The 25,894-nt window shown below is 38.2% G+C and overlaps 4 protein-coding genes across 4 annotated transcripts; 1 reads left to right on the forward strand and 3 right to left on the reverse strand.

Annotated features, from left to right (window-relative positions):
- Positions 1 to 224: 224 nt before the first annotated feature.
- On the reverse strand, positions 225 to 7,532 carry LOC105201092 (monocarboxylate transporter 12). Its single transcript, XM_011168962.3, has 8 exons — positions 7,394 to 7,532; positions 4,775 to 6,016; positions 3,882 to 4,147; positions 3,565 to 3,708; positions 3,127 to 3,425; positions 2,185 to 2,849; positions 1,460 to 1,680; positions 225 to 497 (listed from the first exon to the last, which is right to left on the reverse strand). Exons 2-8 carry the CDS (start codon positions 5,185 to 5,187, stop codon positions 319 to 321), a joined length of 2,187 nt encoding a protein of 728 aa, XP_011167264.2. The 5' UTR covers positions 5,188 to 6,016; positions 7,394 to 7,532; the 3' UTR covers positions 225 to 318.
- Positions 7,516 to 15,560, forward strand: LOC105201093 (glutamate [NMDA] receptor subunit 1). The gene is made up of 17 exons (XM_011168963.3): positions 7,516 to 7,673; positions 8,528 to 8,711; positions 8,915 to 9,166; positions 9,702 to 9,896; positions 10,041 to 10,141; positions 10,361 to 10,534; positions 10,982 to 11,095; positions 11,208 to 11,370; positions 11,519 to 11,732; positions 12,108 to 12,242; positions 12,428 to 12,585; positions 12,681 to 12,915; positions 13,097 to 13,245; positions 13,332 to 13,489; positions 14,137 to 14,309; positions 14,465 to 14,718; positions 14,843 to 15,560. The coding sequence occupies exons 2-17, from the start codon at positions 8,535 to 8,537 to the stop codon at positions 15,083 to 15,085; spliced, it is 2,895 nt and encodes a 964-aa protein (XP_011167265.1). The 5' UTR covers positions 7,516 to 7,673; positions 8,528 to 8,534; the 3' UTR covers positions 15,086 to 15,560.
- On the reverse strand, positions 15,561 to 18,224 carry LOC113004485 (formin-like protein 3). The gene is made up of 3 exons (XM_039457090.1): positions 17,325 to 18,224; positions 16,812 to 17,253; positions 15,561 to 16,332 (listed from the first exon to the last, which is right to left on the reverse strand). The coding sequence occupies exons 1-3, from the start codon at positions 17,346 to 17,348 to the stop codon at positions 15,692 to 15,694; spliced, it is 1,107 nt and encodes a 368-aa protein (XP_039313024.1). The 5' UTR covers positions 17,349 to 18,224; the 3' UTR covers positions 15,561 to 15,691.
- A 236-nt stretch (positions 18,225 to 18,460) lies between these two features.
- Positions 18,461 to 24,953, reverse strand: LOC105201089 (putative phospholipase B-like lamina ancestor). Its single transcript, XM_011168961.3, has 7 exons — positions 24,775 to 24,953; positions 21,733 to 21,998; positions 21,318 to 21,467; positions 20,628 to 20,874; positions 20,098 to 20,354; positions 19,574 to 19,814; positions 18,461 to 19,380 (listed from the first exon to the last, which is right to left on the reverse strand). Exons 2-7 carry the CDS (start codon positions 21,846 to 21,848, stop codon positions 18,736 to 18,738), a joined length of 1,656 nt encoding a protein of 551 aa, XP_011167263.2. The 5' UTR covers positions 21,849 to 21,998; positions 24,775 to 24,953; the 3' UTR covers positions 18,461 to 18,735.
- Positions 24,954 to 25,894: the final 941 nt, after the last annotated feature.

Raw genomic sequence — 25,894 nt, forward strand, 5'->3', positions numbered from 1 at the left:
TATTTTACGAAACGTGTTCGAAACATTGAAATGCACTGAGAATTTTAAGAATAATTTGAGAATTATGATATATGAAGTAGATAAACATGAAATGTGAATATGTCAATTTCTGACCTATATTAATATAATTAAATCTTTTTCTAATTGATTAAAGGTGTTCTATCGCGATATAAAATGTGGCAGGGAGTCAATCAGTGGAAATGTTTAATAAGCGTTCATAATAGTTTCTTTTTTTGTGACAACTTTTACGATTTATTTATTTTCCTATTACACATTAAATTACTTTATAGTCAACGATCACATTTTTTTCAAAATAATTTACCCTTTCACGGTAGTGTCATCCTGACGATTGTTATTCTCGGTGTTCACGGGCAGCTTTGTTGGATTCGTTTGGTTCTCGTTGAAAACCAAAAGTAGAGGTAAACCTCCTATGACCATACACGTACCCATACACAGAAAACACACATTGTAACTTCCAGTTACATCGCGGAGGTAACCTGGAACGATATTATCAATTATTACACAATCAGTATAAATAGCAGTTATATAAGTTCATAAGAATTAATTAGAAATATAAAAAATTTTCTCTGGTTGTATCTTTAGAAAACAGAACATCGTATGAAGGTAATAAATAAATGCATCAATTTCAATAGAAAAAAATTAAATTAAAAAATAAAATAATTTTTATAAATTTAAATATATATGAATATGTAGAATTTACATAACACACACACTTCAGATGACGGAATATAGATATCTTAACTAATTTGTGCAAAATTTGGTATCTACAGTTACAGTTATAAGTACAGCTACAAGTTTATTAAGATAAGGAAGAGTAAAATTACAAATATCATAGTTTAAATAAAAAAATGGACAGGACAGAAAATCTAAAGAAATAATTTGAGAAAATGTAAGCGATAATCTTCAAAGACAATTTTGCAAAAAAAAAAACAATTATTAACGCGATTTAAAAGCACAAAAACAAAATGTATAAAATTCATAAAAAATTGTTAGACGTAAGATCTCGTTCGATGATCAGAAACTAAGAAAATAATTATTTTGTATTATTTACACATCGGTTATTTATTTATTAAAAAAAAAAAGTGTTGAACAAAGAGCGACTCTGACAAGACTTAGCGGTGCTTGTAAACACGTATATGTGTGTGCGTGTGCACGTGCAGCCTTTATATTTTTATCTCCACACTTGTAGACGCGCGCGCGCGTAATCATATGGATAATTAACGCAATATATAATCTAGTGTAACACGTGCTCAATATTTTCCCTGCTGTTTCTGAAGTGCGCGTGTATTTTTCCATGGTCACAGGACGGTTGATGAATTTAAATTAAAGGGAAGAAAAAGGAAAAAGGGCGTCCGCTCTCGACCCGCGAATTAAAGGGCATTTGATGCCTTTGAGAGATGATTGTGACCCATAGTTCCGAGATGGGAGAGTGGCGTACCTGTGAGAGGCGGAATAGAGATTGCTCCGAAGCTCTGGAACATCCTCACGAGACCGTAACTGGACGATATCTTGTCGGTGCCGTATTGATCAGCGAGCAGGACGGGAACTAGGAGGAACCAACAGCCTAGGCACAATCCGTACATGCCGACGGAACACGCCAGCACGTAGAAGGAGTGAGCCATCGGGATCGCCAGGACCGCCACGCCAGCACCCACCACGCTGTACACGATGAAAGAAAAGAGAATGCTTAATAATTCAATAGTTACTCTTGAAAATATCTTCGAAATATCCCCTATCCGTGATGATTTGTAATTTCGAAACATTGTCAACGAAGCGAATAGAAACGCTCCATGAATATTTGTTTCCTGGCGTCAGTCTTCGTAATTTATTATATTTTTCTCCAACGTCTTACGATACGTAAATCAAGTTCTAAACCTTGTTTAATAAATCCGATAGAATTAGGTAAAAAAAAAATCTATATAGTCCTATCATGTTTTTGGTTCGTAAATATCAGATTTGTCTTCTTTTATGTTATTTAGCATATAATTTGGTAATCATCTTTAATCAATGTTTATCTAACTGCGTTTCACTATATTTTGTAATACTTTAATTATAGGATAATTACTGTAACATTTTCATAAAGTTTAAATCTATTTCTCTCATTTTTTTTACCGGTTAAAAACAGGAACCTCTTTCTGGAGATACGTAAGTGTAATCGCTCACCTGCCGATATACCCTTTCCGCCGATCGAACAACTTGAGATCCGAGAGCCAGCCGAGGCCGAGTCTACCGCACAGGTCGAGAACGGCGGAGATGGCCACCAGGTAGCCGGCCTCCGATTTCGTGTAGCCGGCGGCGTGGACATATGCTGGCAGGTAGTACAGCATGTACGGGCTACCAGTGGACATCAGGCTGACAGAGATGCACATCATGATGAACTGCGGATTTTTCAACAGCGATAAGTCGAGGTAGCGCGTCAGTCTCTGCATGAACGTGATCTTGGAGTCTGTCGAGGCTGTCAGCGACAAAGACGGCAGTCTGTTCGGCGGCGACGGCGGCGGCTGTTGCTGCTGCTGCTGTTGCTCCGGACCCGTCGTCGTCGCGGACGACTTCAACGACCTGAGCGACGTCCTGGCGGCCTTGTACACACACGTCGAGTCCGTCGACAGATCCTCCACGCTGTGCAGAATACTGGAGCTACGAATCTTGGAAATGGGCTTCATACGGAGACCCTCGCCCATCACGTCCTTCTCCTCGTCGCTGTCGGTCAGCTCGACCGCCACCACGCCGCTGTTCTGGTGGAACAGCTCGTTCAGCATGTTGTGTCGGGCAGTCGGATCGTTGGCGAACAATAATTCTAATTTTTGTTGCTTCGACTTGTCCTGTTCCTGTGAAAAAGGTAGCCAATGAATTATAAATTGCCATTGATTCAGCTCTACTGCCGATATTGATTTACTTGTTATTGCAGAGACCGAGTATATTTACCTGTATGAAAATTGGGATTTTTGCGATCGTTTTAAGGAAGATATATAAATATAATCTACATGTACGTAATAATAAATACTAATAATTAATCAATTAGTATTATATGTATTATTTGTATATGTATAATATTAATATGTTAATATATATATAACTATATATCAATTGATAACTCGATTGTACCTGTTCTTTCAGTTCGTTTTCGATCTTCTTCACCGTTACGTCTTCCTCAGGGACATAATTTTCGTCCAGTGGTCGATACAGAGTCGCACTGACGCATACGTGCAGCATACACCCGCCTAATAGTAGTATTGTGCCGTGAAAGCCGAAGTCCTTCACCAGAAATTCGATCAGAAGCGGGAATACAAAACTACCCGCGGCAGTGCCAGACACGCAGATCCCATTCGCCAGGGCGCGATGCTTGTCGAAATACTGCGACACCAGGATTATACCAGGCGTCGTTGACAAACCACCGCCGATACCTGCAAGGACACCCTTCATTCTTTGGTATCTCCATAAAATATGAAGAAAAAAAATATATATGTATATGGAACTGCTCGATGAAACGAGGTTCGACCGAGCGAAAGAGCAAGATAAAAAGATTGAAGTTCAAATGCAAACCTGTCAGCACTCCAAATGTAAAAAAGAGGTGTATCAATCGCGTGGCAAAGTAACTAGTTGTAAGTCCTAGAGCACAGAAAAGTCCACCCACAAAGACCACCGTTCGACAGCTGTACTTCTGGCAGAGCATACTCGTCACCGGAGCTGCGGAAACGAGATATCGATTTGGCGCGCCTCGATTAAATGTTATATCAACGCGAAAGTGACGATACAATGACCAAGGCCAGGCGACAACGTCGCTCATTCTCTTCGAAAGAAACGGAGGTCGCGTGGCCGAAAGAGCTTAAACGAAATGAAGACGACAACTAACGACTCACCAAGCGCTAGACATAGGCACGTCAGAATCGCTGGTATCCAGGACGCGACCGAGGCGGATGAGTCCTTGAAGGTCTCCATGACCTCGACGTACAGGACGCCGTAGGACTTGACCAGCCCGGCCACCCAGAACTGCACGAAAAAGGCGCCGAACACCACCACCCAACCGTAACCGCCGTCCAGCGGGACGTACGTGATGTTCCGTGGTTTCCTGCTCTCGTTCTTCTGCCGGGATTTTCTCCTTTTTGGGGCCGTATACCTGGCGGATCTGCGCCAGCATCAAAGCCGTTATTCGAGCGAATAATAAACGCTGGCAAATTATAAAAGGAAAGAAATGCGAAACTGCCCGCGACTACGCTAGGCAATACGTCTCATCGAAATTCAAAGAGACAATCTTTCTATCTTCTTTCCTTTTTGAAATTTTTGATATATTTGAAAACTGGAGAGAAAGTTCAAAGAAAGATCGAAATGGCAGTTCTCGTTTGCAAAACAGAAACAACCTGTAGAATAAATTGCACACGTGAGAAAAGAATCGTAAGGAAAATGGATATCAGCATACAAAATTGAACGTGCGCGAAACTAAAACGCAAGTTTTCGACTGTTTACATCATTATATCCCTTAAAGAATACAGGATTTATACAACTATGAGAGATCTACTACATTTATTTTTCAACTACACGTTTTTTCGTTTCCATAATCAAAAATCACTTGAGAATCGTTAAACGGAAACGACAAAACGTTTCGCATGCAAGAGCTCATAATGTGATAAACAGCGGCGCGATGAAGATAGGGGGATGAAACGCGTGTGGACTGTCGAACAAGCAAACACGTACACAATCGGCTTCCCGATACCTGATTAATAACACCCCCGACAATATTCACTCCGACACCGACCTGAGCTCCCTGGATTTGGCGATGAGCGGCCGGGCAGTGAGGCTGGAGATCGTCAGCAGGTTGTCATTGTCCTCGTCCTCGAGGACGGTGCCCTCGGGGCTCTGCAGGTGCGGTGGTACGATTGGCGTCGACGTCGCCGTCGCCTGCACCGCCAAGGACGCCGGCCGTTTCGGTGACGGCGCCCCGGTGGCGACGCTGCCGCTCAGATCGAACACCGGCGCCGAGTGGATGGAGAACAGCGAGCCCAGCTGAGTCGCCGGCTGATCATTCATATTCTCATCGATGAGGTTGCTGCCATTGACAGCCGACATCTCCTGAGACGTTGCCGTAGGGACGCCGACGTCGACGGCGTCGGCCAACAGGTTCGACGCCCGACACGCGTCCTGAAAGCTCCATTCCCTTGGTAGCGACATGTTTCCTCGGCGGCTTCCTCGGCGGAACCGGGGGGACCGTAATACATTGGATTATGTTGCTTTGTTGGTCGCGCGTGATTTATTCGAATTGATCTCTGGTCGTCCGACGACTTTTCAAGCTCTTTTCTCGCTCGCTCTCTCTCTCTCTCTCTCTCTCTCACCACCTGGTGTTCACCTTCTTGTCTGCTTCTCCACTGACTGGAGAATGGTATCTGTTTTTATCTGGACGCGATGTCAACCTGTCGTAGGGGCGCTGTTACGATAATACAATCCTTGTGTCTTTCTTTCTCTTTGGTTGTACCGTAAGCTCCTCGGTGAGGAGGGCCTCGGTGTTTCTTGATTTAATTTTCAAAGATGGGCTTGATAAACTTGAACTCGAAAATTAGAAATGTATTAACAGTCAACGATCAGCGTCTTCCTGTTTGGCTGCCAAAGCAAACTTCTTCCTGCTTCTTCCGACTTTGTAATACAGACTGAGACTCTCTCGGGGTGAACACGAGTAGGGTGCGCACGCAGACTGGTGGAGGGTTGCTACTAACTGGAAATTTACAGTGGGATCGATACGTCGGTGACGCTGACGCGCAAAGGCATCTTCGCGGAAATCACTCGCGACCCACGTGCGAACGTACTGACAGGGGAAAAACCACGCGTGCGAACATGAGACAAGAGCCATCATTTTTGAACGAACGAAACTGGGTTACATGAATATGGAACTGTTACGAAGCAGTCTTCTGATAAAGAGAGAGAGAGAACGGCGAGTCGCTACATTTGAAGCATTTTGTAGAATAGAACATTAACAGCAGAAATGTTAGGATGAAACTTGATTGTTCTGAAACAAAAAAACTCATTTAAATAAGACAATTCGCGCAAAATGCCTGATGCAAATTCATGCAAACAAATCTAATGAGAAAAAAAAAAATCGAATCGCTACACTTGAAATATAATTTGAATATAAAGTTTTGACACTTAGTTTTGACATCTAAATGAAGTCTGATTGCATTAAGGAAATCGAAATTGCTTCGATTATAGAACTGATTTCACAGTCATATGTCTACGTCTAAAAAGACACATTTCGGTGTCTAGCAGAAATTCAAAACTTTATGATGGAAGAGGGAATACTAGATCACTACTTTTAAGATCTTGTATACATAAAATATTAGTAATCGCGGATAAATCATAACTGTCTCGAGGGAAAGATATTTTGAGGAGTAAAAGTATTTTTATAAGAAAATCGTATTACTCTGATTTAGTCACTTTGATGTGATACTTTTTAAATGTTTTATTATCAAAGTCTGTTGTATAGAAGTTTTATACAAAAAATTATCAAAAAAACAAATTCAAGTCAAACTATAATAATTTCAAACATTCAGATCTAAAATGAGATCCATTTAATCACCTGACTGAGAACTATATAGAACCGTTCGCGGATTGGAGCTTTTGAAACGCGACGCTTTGTAATCGAATTAACAATCGTTTCATAGTTATTGACGGAAATGTAATAAGTACTTTGTAGAGCCGAAAATCGCGGTCGACTACATTGATAATTGCAAAATTTACATACTGCCATCTAAAACGTATCATTTAACATTTCGACGAGAATTTCTTGGAACATCATCGTCCTAAAATAAATTGCTAATCAAACGTTTCATTTAGTATTTCGACGAGACTTTCCTAGAATTTTCTCGACCTAAAATAAATTGCTAATCGCTCGCAAAACGTTACGTCCAAAATCTCATTAGAAAGTGCGCTTCGCTTTGCGGTTTAAGCTGATTGTCTCCTAGACGTCGGCCTTCGCTTGTCATTACGTCATCTAGCGTGCACCGTTCGCCCTCGATTGCTGTAATTATACCTGCTAACTGCAATTGTGGAAGAAGTTTGCGCAGGGATAATCATTTCACGAAATTGCCGCATTATAATTTAATTGCACGTGAATAAGATTGAAAGAAACGGTGACATATTTGATTGTTTCATTATTTAATCTAATTTTATATTTAATGTCATTTGGTCACTTCGTCGAAAGAGAATCAATTTGTCTCGTTAATTTATCTCCCGCTAATAATGTCAAAACTGCTCTTATAAGATAAACTTTGTATAGTAAATGTAGGAAAATAGCAACAATGAGAGCAACGGTATGTATAAATAAATGTTGAACTGCAGCGACTGTTTTGATCAGCCCCGTTTGAATTTGGCGATTTCTCGATCAAACCTCATGGCGGGGGTAACTTCTACGCGCAGCATCCGACTGGATCAATGACAAATCTCCGACTTGCTCCGACTACATCCCCTTGCGCTCGCGCTCTATCTCGAGGCTCGACATTAGCGCTTGGGCTGTACCAAGGTGCACTTCCCTCGGGCGTGGACCGGTTTTGACATGTAATAAATAATCGTAGATTCCGAGTGGATCCTTGGAGATCCGTCTCGCTCCAGTGGACAGAGATACCTGGAGATAAGATAGGGTGCATATAATAAAGCGTGAGAAATCATACGTGAGTATAAGTTGTTTGAGTTCCCTTTTAAGATACGTGAACCACGATTAAAGCCCGCAGTGAAATTTTCGACAACAATAGCGATTATCACTTTTGAATTTTGTGTTCCGTACAACGCAAAAAAAATTAATGTATAAATTAAACTAACACATGTGAACTTTGAACATAAATTTTTATCAAAGTCAAATAAAACACATAGAAAAGCAGGGATTGAAGCAGTGTTTTGTTTGACATTGCGAAAATACGATGACTTTCATCACGAAAATGGGCGGAGGCTGTTTACCTTTAAAAGCGATGCAAACGCGTCAATGATTTAATTATTCTTTAATTCTTAGTAATAAATGAGGTGTGTAGCAAAAAAATTATAAATTTATAATTAAACAATCTCTCTACACACTTATTTTCAAAAATGAAATCTGGCGTCTAATGTAAAAAATATCTAAAATCTTAAATTATAACGAACAATATTATAATTTATTCAATTTATAGAATAAAAATTCTTAAATATTTATTTTTATTTATATAGGTATGTTATACTATAAAAATAGCAATCACAATCACTATTAAATTAAAAATATATATCAAAAAAGATCTGAAATGATACTCTACCAAATAATTGTCTTTTGTTTAATTATTGATAATACTGTTTACCATTATAATCTTAATTCTAGCAATGAAAGTAATTTAATCTGCAATGAAGATTAATTTACAAATTAATCTTTCGTTAAAATTACAAATGTATTAGATATTAAATTAAAAAGAAAAGTATATACAACTATAAATTAGCTCACCTCGTTAATAAAATGTCAATATTAATCCTCAAAAAACTATTGACTGTGAGGATTTGTTTACAGGGTGACAATGACGAAATTACGTGTGAAAACTGTGCTGTCACTCATCTTCATCATTTTGCACAATGCGCCGCGTTTAGGATCCGTTTTCGCCAGAACGATAGATTATAACAATCCAAGGTTCTTCAATATCGGTGGTGTCCTTTCCAATGCTGACAGCAAAGAGCACTTTCGGAAAACAATCGATGTAAGATTAATGACATGTTTATAACAATAGTGTACGATGATATTATATGATTTCTCTTTTATGATGTATGTACATGACAACTTGACTAATTATTAAATTTAATATAATTATTAAATTTATCCTTAAGGACAGTTTTATGCTTGTACGTTATATTCAATATATATTCAACATGTATATATGATATACATATATATCAATTTCAGCATCTCAATTTCGATTTCCAATACGTCAATAAAGGGGTGACATACAAACATACAGTAATCGAGATGGACTCCAACCCTATCAGAACCGCATTGAGTGTCTGCAGATCTTTGATAGCCGAACAGGTGTACGCGGTGGTAGTGTCGCATCCGCTTATAGGCGACTTGTCGCCGGCAGCAGTTTCCTATACGAGCGGCTTTTATCATATCCCCGTGATCGGCATATCATCCAGGGACTCCGCCTTCTCGGATAAAGTACGCAGGATCGTGAAAGAAATAATTTGCAAGAATTAACAATCGATACGAAAATTGAGGCTAATTAATGCATAAAACTAAACTGTATACGGAATGATTGTTTTACTGGAGCATTAAAAAATTTAGTTGGATACGGATCTGAAAATAATTTTGTTGTACCATCAAAATAATTACATAGGACGTCCAGGCATAATAAACAATGTAAAAAGTCTCGACATTCTGGCAACCAGCTTGAACAGTTTACGTAATTATTTTGATGGTCTAACAAAAATTATTTTCAGACCTATATCCAATTAAATTTTTATATACTTTAGCAAAATAGTGATTCCTTCTGTGTATGTTTAAAATTTTTCTTATTTAAGTTTTGTGCAAACTTGCAATCTAAGAGAAAATTTTAAGAAAATCAATTTAACAAATTAAAAAATTAATTGCATTACTAAGCGCACCTTTTATATTGTTTAAATGTAAAGCGATTGGCTTTACATTATGTTCGATTAATGATGTCGATTGATAATTAAATCCAATACTTTTCCAGAACATCCATGTCTCATTTTTGCGCACTGTACCGCCGTATTCTCATCAAGCGGATGTTTGGGTAGAACTGCTAAAGCACTTCAACTACATGAAGATTATCTTCATCCATAGCTCCGACACGGATGGCCGCGCGCTCCTCGGGCGTTTCCAGACGACGTCGCAGAATTTGGAGGATGACATAGAAATCAAAGTACAAGTATGTTGTATATTAGTTCGTATTTTTTGTCGTGTTATTAATATCATTAATTTTACGATTATCTATTAATTATATTATAATTTATACAGTTGAATTATATAAGTAAAATAGAAGAATTTCCTATTAATACGCCTACTATTTCAGGTCGAATCAGTCATCGAATTTGAACAGGGATTACACAACTTCGACGAGCAATTGAGGGACATGAAAGGCGCACAGGCGAGAGTCTACCTTATGTATGCTTCGTAAGTATCCGTCGATGTTCGCGAATTTCAAGAATTGCGGAAAAATGAAAAACAAGTACGAATTTCTATTCTAAGATAACAAATACAAGAAACAATGCTCTTTAACCAGACACTCTATTAATAATAACGTTATTCCATAATTTTGTCAATTATTTAATATCTTACATGTGAACCTCGAGTGAGACATTTGTTAAATAAACTTCTTTGGACATTTAATAGGAAGAAGGACGCCGAAGTGATCTTCAACGACGCCGCCAATCTAAACATGACCGGCGCCGGTTACGTGTGGATCGTCACCGAACAGGCTTTAGACGCGTCAAATGCGCCGGACGGCTTGCTGGGATTGAAGCTGATCAACGCTACCCAGGAAAAATCGCATATAAGCGATAGCCTGTCAGTATATTTATTCGGTCAATGCCAAAGTATTGATCCTTTTTGGCTTCGCTCTTTTTATGTGTCAACACTGGCAAATAATATGAAAAACTGTTTATTGAAAAAAAACCGTTTGTGACTAATCTGGAAAATATCCAATGTTTTTTTACTGCATTTATAGTTTTTATTACCTTTCCAACAATATATGATTCTCTGCGTATCTGCCAGTGTTGATATACTGTAAGAAGATTAACATTTTTTTCAAAAGGGCCGAGATTTACATTCACTTGATACTTGGTCGATCCACTGCGTTGCATGTCTGCCTTCAGTTTATCTAAGATCCTTTTCCGAGCCCATTTCTTTTAAGAATTTCTTTTGCGAGCTAGTAAGTCTTACCTCAAAGAAACTTCGAATCATTCTTTGTCAAAATTTGTCTTCTCCATATTTGTTTCTCTGCGTACTGTTTAGATACGTCCTTGTGTCCGCGTTGCGAACGATGAATCAGACGGAGAAGATCACCGAGGCGCCGAAAGACTGCAGCGATTCGGGCTCCATATGGGAAACCGGCAAGAGCCTTTTCCAGTATGATCACGTTATCTTCTCTTATTCTCCGAGAAACTGCTTTTCTTCTATAAATCTCTGTTAATGTAACGGAAGTTCTTATTGCCCTTGTGCTTCGTTACTGCCTCCTCAGGTATATTCGCAAGCAAGTGTTACCGCATGGTTCAACGGGTCGAGTGGCGTTCGATGATAACGGGGATCGCATATACGCCGAGTATGACATAATCAACATCCAGTATACGGGTTTGGACAATAACAAAACGCAGGTGTCCGTTGGCCAGTACTTTTATCCTGCTGTAAGTAAACAATTCGAGATAAGTAAAAAGATTACCGAGTACTGCACGAACATTTATGCAACAGGCTAATTGCATTCTATGTAAAATATTATGCTCTTGCGTTGAACCGCGGAACAACCCTTTCTAATGTTTCTTTGTTACTGGATAGAATGGTACAAAGATGAAGCTGCGAGTGAACGAATCCAATATCATATGGCCGGGTCGGTTGAAGATCAAACCCGAGGGTTTTATGATACCCACGCATCTCAAAGTGCTGACGATTGAGGAAAAGCCGTTCGTCTACGTACGCGAATTACCCGACAGCGATGATGCTAAGTGTTTACCTGATGAGATCGCGTGTCCGCACTTCAACATGACGGACGGTGCGTTGTTAGTAAATAAAAATGCAATAGATAAAGTCTAATAAGAAAATTAATTTAATACAAATTAATCTTTCGTTAAAATAGGCTTGATTTCAACTAAACTCTGATTAACTCTTATCAAGTAACATCTCTGCTATTTTATTAGTTTAACGAGAATTATTCATTTTTTGTTTAACAAATAGAGAGAAAGATTAGAGACGAGTTAAAAATTACTATTGCAAGCAATTCTGCCGATTAATTTAATCGGAGTTTAGTTTAAGTTGAATTAGTTCGACAGTTTAGTTTCCGTTGAGAAAAAATTAACGTTAGATATAATAGCATTCGAAACTACTTAGAAAATATAATCGAATGTAATTCGCTTCTTCTTTTCAACAGACAGTCGATTGTTTTGTTGCAAAGGATACTGCGTGGATTTATTAAAGGAGCTCGCAAAAACGATTAACTTTACATACAGTCTAGCCTTGTCGCCAGATGGTCAGTTTGGCAGCTACGTGATTAAAAACACTTCGGGTAAATAAGATTATTAGAAAATTATAAATACAAAGTATTAATTTTTTAAAGGAAAAGATAACATAAATGTTCAAAGAATCCGGATTCTATTCATGATTTTCAAATTAGTTCTTAGGTATCGAAGAATTAATAATTGGAATAATTCTCACCTTGTGTTTTCCTTGCTTGCGTTTTGACATCAAAAGTCGGAGGGAAAAAGGAATGGACGGGTCTTATTGGCGAGATAGTCAACGAACGGGCAGACATGATCGTCGCACCGTTGACGATCAATCCTGAACGTGCCGAGTTCATCGAATTCAGCAAGCCATTCAAGTATCAGGGCATCACTATCCTCGAGAAAAAGGTACGCGCCTCTCCTTAATTCTGCAATTCTAAAATAAAAATTGTCGCGATTACGTTCTATGCGAAAATAAATATGTATATTTTTTTTGTGTTCAGCCTTCGAGATCGTCCACTTTGGTCTCTTTCTTACAACCATTCAGCAATACTCTTTGGATCCTCGTGATGGTATCGGTGCACGTGGTAGCGCTTGTTCTGTACCTTCTTGATCGTTTTTCACCCTTCGGCAGATTTAGACTGGCCAACACCGATGGCACCGAGGAAGACGCCCTCAATCTGTCCAGTGCTATCTGGTTCGCTTGGGGTGTATTACTGAACAGCGGCATAGGAGAAGGTAAGGTGCCGCTCTTTCATCCTCTTTTCGTTCATTTAATCATCGCATCGCACACTTGGAGGAAGAGCTAGAAATTTAAAATTCATGTTTAGAAGAGACGTTCTTGAAATTGATTTCCATGTATTACACTTTAGATCACTCAACTGTTAATTCAATTTTTTTTGTCAATTAAATTTCGCAGGCACTCCACGGAGTTTTTCCGCGCGCGTACTGGGAATGGTATGGGCCGGATTCGCTATGATCATCGTCGCATCGTACACTGCCAACTTGGCGGCGTTCCTCGTTTTGGAGCGACCAAAAACCAAGCTCACTGGCATCAACGACGCTCGAGTAAGAACTAAGATTAGCTACGTTACTTGCCGAAAAACAATACATCGAGAATGAATGTATTTGATATGCGACATTTGTTTGTAAAGCTTAGAAACACGATGGAGAATTTGACGTGCGCGACGGTGAAGGGATCCGCCGTGGACATGTATTTCAGACGCCAGGTAGAATTGTCCAACATGTATCGTACAATGGAGGCGAATAATTACGACACTGCCGAAGACGCGATTCGCGACGTTAAAATTGGGTGAGCAATACACTTTGATTTATGGGACCATTAATTTTCCACTTAAATGCAATGCCTTAGATATAAAATGCATATTGACTATTTTTAAATTTCATTATTCTTCAAATATCTTCGGTTTCATATGTATGAAATAATCAAGGCATGCGCTCTGGTAAAATGTTTTTATCAGAATTTTCCATAATTTTCAGAACTTCTGTATTATGTTCTATAATTTTATAACTTTTCAGAAACTCACAAATATTGAGAAAGTCTTCCTCTTAGAATTGTTCATATATGTGAATCCTAAAACTTCTAGATTTTATTTTATAATTTCTGATGAAAAATCTTATAAACCTGAAAAGATTTAAAGCATTGTTTACAGAGAATAAGAAATCTTGAAAATCTTAAAATATTTCAGAATTTACACAATAACAAATTCTAAGGTGTAGATTCTTAAAGTATTCTTGAAAAATGCTTTTATTTATATAAAAGTACTCGCTCTGAAAAAAAGTTCACCAGGGTGATCTACTGTGTAATCTAATAATAATAAACTATTTAACTATTGCTTAAACATCTCTATCGATATAATAGTCATGTCATGATTTAATATATTTTGCACGAGTAGTTGCATCACTGATTACGTGATTACATTGCTCTTATTTCTTCAGGAAATTAATGGCGTTCATCTGGGATAGCTCGCGACTGGAATTCGAAGCGGCCCAGGATTGCGAATTAGTGACGGCTGGCGAATTATTCGGTCGTTCGGGTTATGGAATCGGTTTGCAGAAAGGATCACCTTGGGCGGACGCTGTGACATTAGCGATCTTAGACTTTCATGAAAGTGAGCGTACAACAATTTTTGCAATATAATTCTTGCGAAGTGTTAATATGAAACTTTAAATATTGAATTATATTGAGGAACTATATAATTTAATTTTACATTAAACATTTAATGACACACAATTTATATAATAAAAAATAAAACACCTTTTGCAGGTGGTTTCATGGAGAGCCTTGACAATCTTTGGATCTTACATGGTAACCTACAGCAATGCGAGCAATTTGAGAAAATGCCGAACACCCTCGGCCTAGAAAACATGGCAGGAGTATTCATCGTTGTCGGTGTCGGTATCGGTGGCGGAGTCGCTTTAATTATAATCGAAATGGCATACAAGAAACACCAAATACGCAAACAGAGGAAGATGGAGCTAGCGAGACACGCAGCTGACAAATGGCGAGGAATGATCGAGGTAATTTCATTTAATTACATTAAATTATAATAGTAATCAAGTTATTACTCCGATTATTCGACATTATTATAGGCAGATCTCTTCTGCCATAAATTATTGTATTTTATTGCTTCGAATTGAGCAGAAACGGAAAACCTTACGGGCATCGATAGTTACGCAGCGAAGGATCCAGAGTAACGGTCTAAACGATCCCGCGACGGTTAGCCTGGCAGTCGACACAATCGCCAGGTCGAACGTGGGCTCGCGCAGTCCGGGTCGCGCCTGGCCCGGTGACAGTGACTTGAGACAACGGCCAATCTCCCGCTCCGACGACATTCGATTGTCGCCCGCCGCCTACACTGCCGACGTATCGCATCTAATAGTCTAATCTTACGTTGATTTGTAGTTTTTTACCGAATAAGAATCGCCAACCGTTCCTAATAGATCGATTACAATATGTATGAGATGAAACTCATCCCAATATCTTCCTCGCCTAGCGAAATACGATCTGCATATAATCTGCGAATTATTGTGAGATATATTTAAGATGATTAATCGTTCGCTTGTTAGACGTTTACAGAAAATTGCGATGGACTATCTTAAAGATATCTCTGATATTTATTGAATTGTTGCAGATGAGATGTAATTTGTTCTATGTAAATGATTTAATTTTCGAGAAAACAAATTGTACGTATTGTAATTGAAAACATTCAATAATGTTGAAATAACGTTAGTTAGATTCATGTGAGTGTTCTCAATCGTCTTACTGTTAAATCGACTTACTGTTAAAATATGAGAAAGTTTTATTAAATAGGCCATTAATTTACTTTATTTGCTACAACGAGAAAGAGAAAGAAACAGTGTGCTTGTATATATTTATTATAGATTTATCATTGATTTTTTGTTGATTATAAAAATATATTAAAATATATGACTGATTTGTTTCATTGATGAGCAATAAATACCGAAAAATCTTCAAGAGCCAATCATAGAGCTAACGATATCCTGCTGTAGGTGAGGGAAGTGAAGGCGTAGACGAAGGATATCCTGGGGTAGCCGAGGGATAGCCTGGCGTTACAGAGGGATATCCCGATGTGGAAGACGGATAACTCGTAGTCGAGGCTGCAGGAATAAAGACGGAAGATTGGCTTGGATAGTTTTGTTGCCCAGTGAATGTTCCGCTGGACGCACTAGCGCTGGCCGTACTTGAGGCGAAACTTGAGCCATCAGCTGGTCCGCTCAACTTTATCACACCAGTTGTTGGAAGGTCTGAAAGCCCACCAGAAGAACTGGGGAAAAATGAAGAAGCACCTGCATTTGATGTAGCAGATACTTGAGCGGTCGTTCCTCGTTGTCCATACGGTGGTAAATAAGTAGGTGCGGGTGTTGATACACCTGGTTGTCGATTATTATACGGAGGTAGATATGTAGCAGGCGGGCGTACAGGTCGTGGAGATGGTTGTGGCTGAGGTGGAGGTAGATATGTACGACGTGTAGGAGGTGGCGGCGGTGGCCGAGGAGGAGGAGAAGGAGGGAGTGGTGGCGGCGAAGGAGGTGGTATATATTTAGGTGGTGGTGGTGGTGGTGGTGGTGGTGGTGGTGGTGGTGGTGGTGGTGGTGGTGGTGGTGGAGTTGCTGGGGGCGGGGGAGGTGGTGGAGGAGGGGGTGGTGGTGGAGGAGGGGGTGGTGGTGGTGGTGGAGGGGGAGGTGAAGGAGATGGTATATATATAGGGGGAGGTGGTGGAGGAGGGGGTGGTGGTGGAGGGGGAGGTGAAGGAGATGGTATATATATAGGGGAGGTGGTGGAGGAGGGGGTGGTGGTGGAGGGGGAGGTGAAGGAGATGGTATATATATAGGGGGAGGAGGAGGTGGTGGTGGTGGTGAAGGGGGTGGTATATATTGAGGAGGAGGAGGTGGTGGTGGAGGAGGTGGTGGTGGTGGTGGTGGAGGTGGTGGTGGGGGTGGTGGTGGCGGTGGTGGAGGAGGTGGTGGTGGTGGAGGAGGTGGTGAAGGGGGTGGTATATATTGAGGAGGTGGTGGAGGGGGTGGAGGGGGCGGTGGAGGGGGTGGAGGGGGCGGTGGAGGGGGTGGCGGTGGTGCAGGATAAGAATAACTAGGTGGAGGAGGAGGGGGTGGTGGTGCAGGGTAGGAATAACTAGGTTGAGAACTTGGATATCCTTGTTGATTATTTCTTTCCGTTGGTAACGAGAATGATGCGCGGTGGTGCAGGATAAGAATAACTAGGTGGAGGAGGAGGGGGTGGTGGTGCAGGGATAGGAATAACTCGGTGAAGGAGGAGGAGGAGGAGGTGGTGGTGGTGAGGGAGGAGGATGGTGGTGGCGGTGGTGCAGGATAAGAATAACTAGGTGGAGGAGGAGGGGGTGGTGGTGCAGGGTAGGAATAACTAGGTTGAGAACTTGGATATCCTTGTTGATTATTTCTTTCCGTTGGTAACGAGAATGATACACTGGGTCGCTGATAGGAATATCCTGCTTGACGGCTGACACGCGACCAGCGTGCGCCAGTGCAATTGATCACCAATAAGATGTATATTACCTAAAAATTATAACGTATTGCAGTGCTGAAATAAAAACGAATAAAGAGATAATAATGTTAAGATTACTTACCCATTTTGATGGTAGCATAAGCATTTCGCGTATGCTAACGGTTGAACATGACAGTTGCTTTTATACAAATGTTTTGCACATTATCGGATTCATTTTCTGCATTCTACCTGAAGACTGCATTCATGTAATGGCATTCTACTAACCCAAGTGATAGTTAGGCTTATTAAACTCATTACTACACTCACCGCGAGATTGTAGGTTTCAAGTAGAGCTACGGAGAGTTTTCTTTTCATCTTGCAGAAGATTCGTAGAGATATGTTGAAATAAAACTTTTATTTAGTTAGGATATATGTAATGTAAATATAGGACGTGAATACCATAGACATTTTCTCATTTTTTAACTGCTTAGGCACTTTTGTGAATAATGAGTGCCATTACAGAAATAATGAAATTTGGTCACAACTTACAAGTTTAGACTGACAAGTTTACTTATGTAATGCACTGTGTAATATGTCTATTTTGTTTCAAATAATATGTAAATTATTCATTCACAGATGTTTATCAACATCATTAAATTAGGAGCATTCTTTCTGATCTAATCCTTTCATTCAAAAGCATTCGCTTGAACGTAGTATCCTAAATATGGCACTGCAATGAATATTAAAATATATTATTAACATGTAGCAATAATAAAATAAAATTTTCTCAAAATATAGTATACATTTTTCATTTTTTAAATATAAATTACTAAAGAGAAATGACAACATTTCATGCACAGCAATAATATTGCAACTGTACTGTTTCAAAATTATAAGGCACAGAGACAAATAATAAGTCAGTACATGTAAACATAAGTGAGGGAAAAATATTATCATGAAAATAGAATTATCTTGAAAGTGGAAATTGCAAAATTGTAATATGCAATAATGTATATGCTTTGCACATATTACAATATTTACACAGCTTATATTTTTCACATTTGAAATATTACATAATTATTTAAGCTATAAGAATGGTATTTAAATATAAAAATATTTTTAAAAAGATAAAAAATGTACCTATTTTGTAAAAGATAATAATTATAAAAGTTGATCTTTAAGTATCCTAATTATTATTATAACTTAAGATAATAAGGAAAAAAATGGAAAGGATTGGAAATAAATCTCATAGCAGAAATTCATTTCATTTTATTTTTCAAAGATTTCATACGGTAGGTGGCTAACATATGAGCCAGCTGTCTCTCATATTTAAAATTTAAAAGGTGAGATTTAGCAAAGACTTTTTGGTTCATCATTTTAAATTCAGTAATTTTGTAACTTAAATATTAAATTTTTCAATATTTTATCATTTAGTAGTTAAACTGCTTTACTTGCAGTTTATGGGTAAATTTTTTATTTCAAATAAAAATTCAAAGAGTTACCTTCTCATCATTACTAAAATTATTGTTTTTATATATTTAGATGATCATGACTCAGAGCCAAACCCACAGAGGAATAACGCTATCGAAATCGAAGACATCGGGCTGACCGATGTGCGAAACGTTGGGGAAAGTTGTCGACCATTGGAAGGGCTGCGTAGAGCCCAACATGATTGGCCCGGAAGTGGCCTCAAAATTTGCCACACCGTCAGCGTCGGCTAAGATGATCTTCGTATCGATTATGCCAAATGGTAAATCAACTTTCTTCAGGCTTCCTCTGTTGGTTAAAATCTGAGATTGATCATCATTCTCAGTGGTGAGCTTCTCGTGACTGTCTCCTCGAATCAGCCTCCTAAAGTCTTCCGCCGTAGTAATGTTATTCTGTAGTCTCGCGACCAGCTCGTTTTTTGTCTCATCGTCGTCCTCTTCCTCGTTTTCGCCGATCGCCATGTTGGTCTCAGAAAGATGAACTTCACCGATGGCCCAAAGCACGTCAGTGTTGGTAAACTTCTTGCTGATGTCCGTCGTGCGAATAAGTCCTGGCAATTGTTCGATAAGCCAGATAACGTTGTCGCGCGGTTCCAAAGTGATCCATAATCGCGCCACATCGGCAGCATTTTGCAATGACATGCTGCGAGACCAGGAATGTCCGTTCGTTGCCAGACGATTCGCCGCCATCACCCTCACGGATGACATCACCTATGGAAGAAAGAAGTTAACGTACTGACTTTTAACATGCCCGAAGGAAGTGAAAAATAATAGAAATTGATTCAAAATTTACATCAATTCATCGTAAGTTATTGTCTTATATAAATATCTTTTCAGCACACGTACGAACATATCTGCAATAAATTAAAATTATAAAACTCAAAGTGAGAAAAACTCCGTTTACCTGATTCTTTGCGTTCATAAAATTCCACAGGCTGTGATTAGAAACTGTCAATGGCGTTCCAGCGACAATGAGTTCGCGACTCTCTCCTTGGATCAAATAGAACTCGTCGTGAGATGACAGAGCACCAGGGTAAGATGACATTATAATAGATTTGCTTGGCACCGGCGCGGACGTTTTGGAGATCGGCAAAACATGGTAACCAAAGGTATATTTCTTCAGCAACCGCAACATTTTAGCATATCTATAAGAAAATTGTGATAGGATAGCTCTGTATGTGTCCCATAATTAAAAAGCACTTTTATTTATCAACATGACAGTATACCCACGCTCGATCTTCCTCGTAGCGGAAAAATATAGAAGTTGCAAATTAAAAATATTTTTCTCATATTTCGATATAAAATCTTTACACAAACATCTTTATGTTCTAAACTAATTTTTTTTAATTCCCTTTTATTTTTTTTTATTTTTCCTCATATAAATAACATTTTTCATTAAAAATTATACACTGGATTATAAAAACTTACGGTGCAGAAGTGGTATGTCCAATAGCTACCAACGGTCCTAGCTCTTCACGGGATAGGCTTTTCAAGAAAATCATGCCTTTGATGTATTCGCGGTAAGAGTCAGAATCAATCAGCGCTCGCTCGAGATCTGGTAGGTCCGCAGCCATCGCCAACCAGAGGAAATGCTCCTTGCTCATTTCCACTGTCTGCCGACTACGACGAACCGCGAATCTCCAGCCAGCCTCCAAACCATCTAGTTGTAAATAGAACAACCGCACCTATAATCGAAAATAATATGGCAGTTTACAACCATTCTTAAAATCGAGTTTGAAGTATTCTATTTAATAATTATCTATGGAATATCTAAGACAATGCAATTATTCGCTGGTTCTTTTTTTCATTTTAAAGTAATAAAAGTAATAAGTACATACTCAAAATTTTTAGCACAAAGAAAAATAAATCCACGTATCAAATATTTCATTGAATCGAAACGATATTCCGATTAATTCTTAATTAATGAGGATTAATCTTAATTCCTATTTGCTGTTTACCATATGCCAGAATGGATCCGTAGCTGCTAAACGCTCGGCACGTTCGCGAACGATGGCGGTGTTCTCACGAAGGAATTCCATCAGCTTTTGGCATTCGTCTGCCCATTTTTCACAAACAGCATTAACGGTATTGTGCCAATGATGATGGATTATTTGCCAGGTCAGACTACCCTCTAATAAACCGGCCGCATAAGCTTGCACGGTGTCTGGATACTTTGATGACGTTTCTATTTCGATAATGGACCATCTGGAATATATTCGCTTATTTTAATTGATCCCCATCATAAAATCTGCAGAATATTCTGATTTGATGTAAGTATGCGAGGCGGATGTATGGTTTCGATTTACGTCGAAAGATATTTAGCGACTATTTACAAAATTATAAATATAGAACCATATCCAGGAAAAAAGCTTCATGTTTTGCCATTAGAATTCATATATATCAACTGTTTTAATCATACAAAATTAGACTTTTAGAAAATGTGTGATATACGTATATTTTTTTATAATATCAAATAATGTGAATAATGAAAAATAAAATTATTGCGATTCAAGTAAATTAAAAAAAAAGTTTATTGAACGAAATTAGGAAGAACTTTCGTGAAGTTTCTGATTTCTTTAACATCGAGAAAGTAAATATCTTTCAGAAACGCGTCTATATATTTCCTGCGCTCAATGACATTGACCTACCCAGATTCAAATATGCCAGTCTTGTAATAGGCACGGGCAGCATTCAATCGTATATTGGCGAGGTCGTTGCCTTGACCCCAAAAGTCGATGCGATATCCTCCCTTGTGATTCCACGATACGGTAGCCGAGTAGGTCCCATCTTTCTCAACACTGCAAACGTATTACTGATTAGAAAATTAAAAATTTTAAAGAAGGCATTTATTCAAAATTAATTTTTATTCATATCCGATATAAACTTTTCAAAAGTTAAAAAATGAATAATATTCTCTGAATTTGTAAAAGTAAAACCTAGAGCAAATGTACACGTCGTATATTATTTTATCTGTTATTATTTGATAATATGTTCAAAAATTTACTCTCGATAAACTGGACTCTTTAAAATTAGAGAAATTTGAAAATTAACGCCGTGACTCACCTGATAAGTCCGTATTCGCCTAGAATAATGGCACCGATGCCGAGGAGAGCAACGGCGCCAAGGATATAGGAGGAGATGCGCGTCTGCAGCCACGAGGCTCCGACCACCTTCAGCATGGCTCATCGGTAAGCTACACACCTTAGTAACGAAAAGAAGAAAATGACGAAAAGCGTTCTCAACCCATCGATTACCGACGCCTGATCCACCACGGATTTTCTATGGCGCTTCTTCAAAAACCGCCCGTAGTTGCACTTCCCTTTTTATATCTGTAACAATGAAAAAAATATGTAGAAACAGCTCTTTTTGACTATTCCTCTTCTACTCTAACTTGACTCCTATTTCAATTTATTCTACCCATTGTATTCTAATTTCTTCCATAAATTATTCAACTTATTTACCTAACTTCCTTACGTAACTTATCCAGGTAACAAAGTGACGATATTTGTCACTTATTTTAACGTCAAAATGACAACAAATAATGTCATCCCGTTACTTGGGTGTATTCTCTACTTTTATTCTAATTTCTATCAAGTGTAACACAGCTGTGTCAACTTATCGCTCTGTGCCAATTTTGATAACATAAATTTTCAATAATGAAAATTTACAAGTCCTTTTTTCGACGGTATACATATTAAAATATCCATAAAACTGACATTCTATAATCGAACATTTTTCTCATTCTCTTTTCAAACTTGTGGAAACAAAGAAAAGTATAATAACACAAATATTTCTCATATTTAACTTTCTCAGAAATAATAATAAAAGTCGATTATGTAAAATTGACGTTTTGTACGATTTGATGCTTCTGATTTCACGTTTCGCGCTAGGTATATTTGTCATTGAACGGGGGGTCGATAATACGTGCAAATAATTCATGAAGATAGGGAATTGCTATCAGATTAGTCACTTGTAAATCAAAAATGAAGGATAAGGCTGGCTCGCATTCATTATCGCGTACGATTGAACTTAGAGACTACCATCATACACTTACTAATTATTTTATCAATACCATTACGTGACACATTGCATGATCTTATTTATCTCTATCTAAGGTTGCGCTCTTCGCGAAATATATGATATCGGATACATTTTTCTTTTCACGCTAAAATCGCGTGCGATTTCAACAAATTAAATGATGTTTGTGCTGGATTGAGCAAGCCGTTTTTTCTTCTTCCCCCGGACACGAGAAGTCGCATACTTAATCTGCTTCCGCTTAATTAGCATCACGCATAAAAGCTCTGTAAGAGATGACGTGGAAAAGAAATATAATAGAAACGAGAATACTTGGCGCGCATCAAGTAACAATCTAAAAATAATAAATGCGCTCGCGCATATGTATTCTGTCGACGAGACAAGATCTTCGCTTTCAAAGTGTCACTATTTGCGTAACATTCCGCAAATAGTGATTTACGCATCATTGGGTTTTGTTAACACTTATCGTTTTGCTTCGTACTGGTGCTTAGCGCAAGGACATGCAAATATTCGTAAAATGATACGATAAAATCTCTTACGTCAGTTAACATTTTTTTCTTTTTTTTTTAATAATAGTGTACATATCGTGCGATTTCCATACAAAGTAAATTTTCATCAGAAAAAAAGAAGCGAAAAAAAACATACATATAAAATCGGCAAGTAGAGTATTAACTCAATATTCATTACAAAGTATAAACAAGCATGCAAATGTTTCAGCGCGAATTGATTTACTGCCTTGAGGAAAATTTTATGAAACGTGCTGGTTTTGCATTATAGATAAGCGATTCGCACTTCAAAGGCGTTATCGCCAGAAAGAAGTGCTGTACACTTATCACAGTAGCGTATCAAATATTTTTTAAATCCTTGCACTGGTGCAGAAAAAATCATTTTTTCATTTGCAATTTTTTTTACATATGTTACAATAATTAAAATTCCGTGTGCAAACAAATAAGAATTCAATACAAAACAGCTCATTACTTGTTTAATTCGTAAAAATTCATTACTCGAATAAATAATAATCTGATAATTATTTTGTTAATTATTATTCCGCTTTTTTTCCTAATAATTATTGATAGAATAATAATTTTATATTAAAAATTATAAAACTGACTTTTAAGATTAATAATTATAAAAATTACATCTTTATCATATTTTATACAATTATTTTAATTTGTGTTAATGTCCTTCTGTAATTTTTTTATAAGTATCTTCGACTGTTTTTAAGGAAAATTAAAATAACATTAAATAATGTCCTATTGATTTGGTCGTTATTGCAAAAAATTTTGTGAATCTCTCGTACTTGTATCTACATCTTTGGAACTCTTCTTGACAATGAAAAGTTTGCGACGGCGACCATGAGACCTCCGACTTTACGACGGACAGAATGACCTTGTGCACGCCACGTGCTTAAAAAATATCATATAAGCGTCATTATGCATCGTCATGCGAATGAATATTACGCATTCAAAAGCTTTCGATATTGCGGAAATACCAGAACACGCGAGAATTCCGGAAAAAAAACAGCGCGAGCAAGACCAAACGTTATGAAATATTATCAAACAAATTATATTCAGACAAAGCAAATTAATTGAAGAATCAACAAAATTTTCATGATCGTCCACATTTCATTGCATTTTACATTCTTAATATCTCCCTATATATTACCTTTCGAATTTTTAATTAACATTATTTATAATTAGCAAATTTATTGAAAAATCAGTTGACTAACAAATATTCCAAGTCAAGAAAAACAAACGTGTTCTTCAACTGAAAACTGTTCTTTTCCAGCTGTCAGAATTGGAGGGAGTAGAGAAAGTTCATCGCTCATTGTAGAAATATTACAATGCCAAGGCGCTCCACCGTGATCGTCCCTCACAACTAGCTAAAATTTATTAAATTAAATTTCTCTTATATAATTCTAGAAAAGCATACTTCGTCCCGGTTTTTTACAAGGATTATTTTCGCGCATCGGGAATCTCATCTTTCGCCGATTTCGCCACGTGATGCAGGCCCCACACGTGGCTTTCGCGTGACTCATTCGCTCAATCATTCGCTCGCTTGCCCACTCACCCTGAATAAAATTTGGCAGTCTGAATTGCAGCGCGTCGTACACGGGTAACGGATGGGTCATTCGGGCGACACGGATTACATTCCTTGCGCGTAGTATAGTGCTCTGGACTGGTTGCTCCGACACTCCAATCCAAGCGCGGGCGCTCGTCTCTCTCGACTGTCGACGAACTCGTCGCCAGCTGGCCGTCAGTATTTCCACTTCCTTTCCCCTCCGTCCCATCGTCATCATCAATTCGTCGTGCCCCACTACGACCGTGTCGTTAGGCCGCGTCAGCGTCCTGACATTGAAGTCGAAGCGATCGCTAAAATTGAAGTATGGGGAGACGCAAGGAAGATGGCTGAATGTACCCATAGAAGTCACATAAGGAATTCCGAGGAACTTCAGCCAACTACTGACCTCAATTCAAGCACGATTGGGATAATGACCTGAAAAATGATAAAAGATGTAGTCATCCACTTGGACTAATAACTTCTTAAATTTCACAATTATTTCTGTACTAATGCGACAAAATGCAATTAACGTTCAAAGGAAAATTAGAAAATATAAGAAATTCTACATTTATCACACTAATGTCAGAGACCGGATCGAATTCCCCTTAGACTCAGCTCGTTATATCTATTTTCTAAAATGTGAACTATTTACTGAGCAGCGACGGCTTTACAAGCTATGATTGATTCTAATTGACAGCCTTAATTGTTGAGCGAGGGCAGCTGTTTCACCGTAGGCGCTTCATAGTCATGATGAAGTGATTATTAACGATAATGTAAATACTTCGAGCGCAGATTTCATCGAATAGCTGGAACATATTTTAATTTAAGAAAATGTTAATATTACTAGACTATCATACACAAAAAGTGTTTAATTTTTTGCGACATCAAACATTTTTGAAATTCATTTCTCATATAACATGCATTCTCATGCAACAGTCCAATGATAATTATTTTAGCATACAAGAGTTCGCGTGTTTTATCGATTGCTTATGCTATTACGTAAGCAGCTGCAATGCTGATTAGAGCGAAAAATACAGCTAAAAATAATAACTAACATTAGTATAAGAATGTGATTTATATAATACAATTTAAATCGAGAAAGAGTCAGTAGATGCTTATAGCAAGATCT

Source organism: Solenopsis invicta, chromosome 14, assembly GCF_016802725.1.
Source record: "Solenopsis invicta isolate M01_SB chromosome 14, UNIL_Sinv_3.0, whole genome shotgun sequence".
NCBI lineage: Eukaryota > Metazoa > Arthropoda > Insecta > Hymenoptera > Formicidae > Solenopsis > Solenopsis invicta.